Genomic DNA, 6,000 nt, shown 5'->3' with positions numbered 1-6,000 from the left:
GTATGAATTAAGTATCTCACTATCCTTTTCACGGCCTTAAGATGACATTCTTTAGGTGCAGCTTGATATCATGCACACATGCACATACTTAGCATAATATTGGGACGTGAAGCACATAGATATAACAATGAACCAATCATAGAGCAATAAACCTTTTGATCGACTAGTTCACCATCTTTGGTCAAATCAAGATGTCCACTAGTAGGCATGGGTGTAGTCATACCTTTGCATTCTTGCATATTGAACTTCTTGAATAAGTCCTTGGTGCACTTTGTTTGAGAGACAAAAGTACCTTCCTTAGTTTGCTTGATTTGCAACCCAAGAACGAATTTGAGTTCACTCATCATTGACATCTCAAACTTCTCCGACATTAGCTTTCCAAACTTCTCACTAAATTGAGGGTTAGTTGATCCAAATATAATATCATCAACATAAATTTGGCATACAAATAATTCTCCATTGACCCTTTTAGTGAAAAGAATAGAATCAATTTTTCCAATTTCAAAGCATTTTTCAATAAGAAACTTGGTTAAGCATTTATACCAAGCTCTAGGAGCTTGTTTAAGTCCATAAAAGCTTGTAATTTGAAACATGATTCACAAAAAATGAAAAAAACATGGGTTGAAAAATGCTCACAAGGATTTGGAAAAAAGTTTGTAATTTGGATAATTTCACAAAATTTGATCAATCACATAAATGAGAAAATTTCACGCATTTAAAACAATTTTCAGAGAAATTTGGAAAAGGGAATCCAAAATTGAAAGAAGTTCATGGATCTGTGAAAAGTTCACACATTTTATAAAAAAGATGAAACCGGTAAAGGAAAGAAGAAAAACAAAGCAAAAAAATTGAAAAACAATACGAAAATTCCGGTGGGTGAAAACCAGATGAAAACCGCCCAAAAACAAATGCAGTATAAATCATTAGCTTCCCCAACAAACTGTTGGATAACAGGACCTACATGGGCCCGCCCATTTATACATATATAATGCACTGAAGGGTGTGCGCCGGTTAGCGATTTGTACTATATCCCGCGGTCAAGGCATGGAATAGGAACTGGGCGTAGCATTTCATGCATAAGTGCAAAATACGATTTGCCACCGCACTCAACCAGTTTTCTGTTATTTTTTCCATGTGTGCCCTTCTCTCTAATGTACCGGGATAGACTTTTTTCTATGTTTTGTCCCCTCTTAATATTTGTTTCTTTACTTTTTATTTTTTTTCTCTCAGTCCCATCTTTCATTGTGTACAGAAAATAATGCTCCTACAGTTTTTACAAAATGTTTATAATGTGATTTGAAAACTTTATGTCATATTTTGTAAAAACAACGTTTGCTGGAACTTAAGAAATGTTCACAATGCGTTAAGTAAACATTAGGCATGTCCTTTAGTAAGTTTGATTTCTTTTTAAATTTAGTTTATTTTTAATTTTGCTTTCCTCATTTCTCTTTTCGTTCCATTTTTCCTTTCCTATTTTTTATATTTTCTTTTGGTTCCTGTTTAATACATGTTGAACATTTGCAAAATGCACACTGATCATTTTTTAATACAAAGTGAATATTCTTAAACACACGTTTGAATATTTTCTCGAGTGTTCCACTCATACAGTTGTCCACTCATCCACAACTCGGTATGATTCTTACTTACACATAGTGTTTTTTTAGGGTCAACTTACACATAGTGTTGTATGTAATGAGTTATTGTCCAATTTTTTCTTTTGCACAATCACTATGTCTGAGTAGTTTTCTTTTGTCCTGTTGCTTTGGTGCTCTGTTATGATTGATGTGAATTGTTTGTTATGATCTGATGTTGTCCTTTTGTGCCAATTTATGTGTGTGTACATATGTTGGATCACACTTAAGAGCTAGTAATATGTAATCATGAGTATGCATAGGGTGGCCGGAGGGGCATATATTACCGTACATGAGTATATGAGTCAAAACATATGGGATAAAGAGGATCCATAGATATTAATTTTCTGGTTGGGTTTACCATAATGGATTCTCAGTATTTTGGATAATTTATGAGGGTTTCAATCATTAGTGCATGTGAGTCAATTGATTTTGAAGCATATTAGCGTAGACATCTCCCACATATAAAACCGTAAGTATGTCTATCAATTATAATATAGTATTTATTTTTTGCAGCATATTAACATAGACCTCTCCCAAACTCGCTTTCATTTACTTTATTTCATATTTAAGTTTTAGTGCCTACCTTTTATTTACATGCACTTTATAATCATACTACCTCATTTGCATTGCAGTTTATATTTTGTTAGAGAATCTAGGTCAATCAAACATTAGATATATGAAAGGTTGTATCAGTGGCCTATAGAGCCTGAGAGAACATGTATGAAAGGTTGTATCATTGATTAATTTTAAAATTTATATTATTTTTTCTTTTCCGTTTCCCATTTCTTTCTTTTCATTTCTCCTTTTTATATTTGACATGTAAATGTGTAGTTTCTGTTTGGATTCACAGAGATATAGCCACTGTTGCATTGATTGATTTCAGTCCCTTTGCCCATGAGAGGTAAGTATTACCAGTGGCAAGAGTCGCCCTAACTGTCACTGGTCAGCAGACGGCTAGAAGATGTTTCTGTAGTAGTGTGGGTTCCCATCCGCAGTGATTGTGAGATTGCTTCCTTCGGGAGCTTGTAGGGACCTAATTGCAGTCTGCATCCACTATTGAGGGTCCTACTTGCCCAAGTCAGGGTCTAGTTTGTAGTTTTTAATTCACTTTGGGTCATGATGCAAGTTTCTTTGCATAACTGCTTCATACTTAATAAAGCAACGAGTCCTTAGGGACCCATCCTCTCTTAAAAATGGTAAAAATATTTATTTCGATTGCAATCGTGTTTGAAACAGAGGAATCATTGTATCATGGAACACACGTCACCGCACTCATTGTATAATTGTGGTTCCCATCCGCGCAGGTGTCATACTGCCCAAATAATTCTGGTGCCGAGGGCAAAGAGTTGGTTTACTTAGTCTTGATTCACCTTGCAAGACTGAGATGCCTGGCTTATCAACTTCCAGCTCCTTATTGCTATCAGCGTTGGAATCACAACCCATGGGGAGTTTGCACCAACAAAATATGTCCAGAAGTAGAATGGACTGGCGCAGAAGTTCATGCCGTCTAAGTAGGCGGTAATGTAGAAAATCAACATTGAGTAGAGGTGGCTCATAGATACACTAAACTGTAGAATGTAGTTGTAGGACTTTCTGGAAGCAATAGCGTAACTGCAAGAAGAAAATTTTTGGTAAGATAAAATAAATAAAATCTACAATTAATGGCATCTATCTAGTCTAGTACTATAAATCTATAAAGCACAGTGTTAGAAAATAGAGAAGCATGCTATTGTTCTTTAAAAAAAACTAGAGAATACCTACTACGTTGCTGCATGAATCGATTGCAATATACTTCAGTTATTTGATTATATGACACATGCATAGTTGTATTAATAATATACAAACTAAAACTAAAAATGAATATTATATATTTGTGTTGATTATTGTGCAGTCTAAAAATATTTTGAATATAAATGGCATAATATAATGGAAAACTTTTACCCATGCATGTTGAATGGACCTTTGATGTGGTGTCATGTGTGGTGAGGTGGTGTCATGCATGAGATCAACTAATAATGGGAACCTTTTCTCATGTATGTTGTGGTGGGCCTTTTATGGATCGATATGCGATTGGAAGCCGATAAGAGAACTATCACGGAGGGAAATACTCCTCTTAACATAAGTAACATACTCCCTCCATTTCTTTTTAGTCTACATATAAGGTTGGGTCAAAGTCAAACTTTGTTAATTTTGACTAAATTTGTAGAAAAAATATGAAGGTTCATAATATGAAATCAATATTGTTAGATGCATTATGAAATTAATTTTCATACCATATAACTTTAGTATTGTAGATGTCAATATTTTTTCCTACAAATTTGGTCAAACTTTACAATGTTTGACTTTGACCAGATCTTATATACAGATTAAAAAGAAACGGAGGGAGTATTATGCCAAGTAGGCAATTAGTACTGTTGGTGATGTACACCATATGTTAGGGGCAATATGTAAAAGAAAACGGTAGAGGAGTAATTAGGCGTCAATATGAGCATCGATGGAGGAGTAAGTAAATGAGAATTGCCTACGCAAACCGAATGCTTGAGGATATGTGCTGGCCATTTATTTGTTTCTTTTTGTTTTTTCGTTAAGGATGGACTCAACTGTATATGCAACCAAGAACCATGTGATTACTACATCTTGGAATTTTAGGACTCCTTTGGTTTACAAGAATTTTGTAGGAATTTGAGAGGATAAGAATTTTGTGGGAAAATTTTCTTTGAAGCCATTTGATTTACAGGAATAGAATATTATTCATGTACATGATAGAACCAATCCTTTGTATTTCAAAGGAAGAAAAACATTTGTCTAGACCCAATGAAAAAAAATCATATATCATGAACCAAATAATATCTCTTTCTATGATTTCCCTATTCTCATGATATTCCTATACTATGAATCAAAAGGAAGCCTTAGAAACAAAACTGGATTCATTCTGGTGGTCCAACAAATTTGTTGAGCTAGCCAGAAACTAACAGATCAAGCAAAATTTAATCTTTGTTGTTTTGCCGGGAATCGACAGTGTAGTGAAGTGAAAATGAGTAGTAGTAAAATGTAATAAGGTGACCTACACAGCAAGAAGTGATAAAGGGCCTTGTAGAAAAACCGCAATGACTTCGACCGCGGTGGTTGTGGTGTCCCCGGTGGCATATCTGGAGTCAGCCTTGCTGTACTCTTTCCCTGAAGATGTAGCATGCATGCAGTTAGTTACTCCAAAAATTAAGATCGTCATTTCGAGATAATGGATACGGTGGGAGGATATAATATTCAGCAAGAACTTACATATTTCATCAAAAAAACTGGGATTTTCCTTGGTAAGGTAATTGGGGGTGAAGAGCAAGGATGCTTCAATGATTAGGTGCGTCAACCCAGTGATTGCCCACCAGCACATGAGCAAACGGTCGGCCTTGGATAATCTGCCGGATCTCGCTGGAAGAGACGAAGATCAAGAGACCATGGGGTTTGTTAATTTGCATGGAACAATCTCTCCACTTCATTTTTACTTCGCATGTTAGGTTTGTCTTAAGTCAAACTTTCTATATAGTTTGATCCAGTTCATGGAAAAGAGTAACAAAATTCATCTCGTCAAATCATATCATTAAATGTTGATAATATTTGTTATGTTAAATTTAACAAAATTGTACTCAAGACAAATCTAAAAGCAGAAAAATAAACGGAGGAAGTACATACATATGTAAACATGATGGAAGGGGAGATTTGGTGATTGCAGTAGTTACCACTTACCAGTACTGAGGACATGGCCGGAGACAAGCCAGACCACCGCGATGACCAAGAGGGAAGTGCCTATGAGGGGCACCACGAGTTGGAGAGCTGAAAGCTGCCGCGGCACGAAACCGGGGAGCTCCAGGTCACTTGGCCAGTAAGGGTGGCCGCCTATCGCCGCCATGGCTGGATGGGGCAAGACCGCAAGGGAGAGCGAGCGAGATGTGGATGGAATTCTGCTTGCGCACTATACTATATAACCTCTTGTTCTGCAGGCGCAAGAGCAGCTCGCCTCCTTTCGTTATAATAACAAGTTAAATGCTTCGCACAACCTCCAGATGATGATGAACATGATGGGTCCCCTAGAAAAAATTATACTAATGTGATGATGGATATAGATGCCCAACCACATCCACATGTACATACAAGTCAAATATGGGGCGGCAGCTGGTACACATGGCGACTAATCTATGCTTGGTGAGGCTGAGGTAGTTCAAGGCATGATCATTTGGCTGGTTTAGCGTAGTACTATTTGGAGTTTGCAATGTGCATTAGCTCATGGTAAGCCATTCCCTCTTGTTGAGGTCTCTAGATTTTTTTGGGCAGCTATTGAACTTACGAAAAAGGCTTTCGTCCCGCTTTACTT

General features: G+C 36.5%; 1 protein-coding gene across 1 annotated transcript; it reads right to left on the bottom strand.

Annotated features, from left to right (window-relative positions):
- Nucleotides 1-2,828: 2,828 nt before the first annotated feature.
- LOC123115515 (probable 3-beta-hydroxysteroid-Delta(8),Delta(7)-isomerase) lies at nt 2,829-5,588 on the bottom strand. Its single transcript, XM_044536657.1, has 4 exons — nt 5,376-5,588; nt 4,914-5,060; nt 4,703-4,811; nt 2,829-3,245 (listed from the first exon to the last, which is right to left on the bottom strand). The coding sequence occupies exons 1-4, from the start codon at nt 5,536-5,538 to the stop codon at nt 2,990-2,992; spliced, it is 675 nt and encodes a 224-aa protein (XP_044392592.1). The 5' UTR covers nt 5,539-5,588; the 3' UTR covers nt 2,829-2,989.
- Between the last annotated feature and the right edge of the window lie 412 nt (nt 5,589-6,000).

The sequence above is a fragment of the Triticum aestivum genome, chromosome 5B (genome assembly GCF_018294505.1).
Source record: "Triticum aestivum cultivar Chinese Spring chromosome 5B, IWGSC CS RefSeq v2.1, whole genome shotgun sequence".
Taxonomy (NCBI): Eukaryota; Viridiplantae; Streptophyta; class Magnoliopsida; order Poales; family Poaceae; genus Triticum; species Triticum aestivum.
Note: the sequence above shows the minus strand (reverse complement) of the source record. Positions and strands in the feature narration are given on the sequence as shown.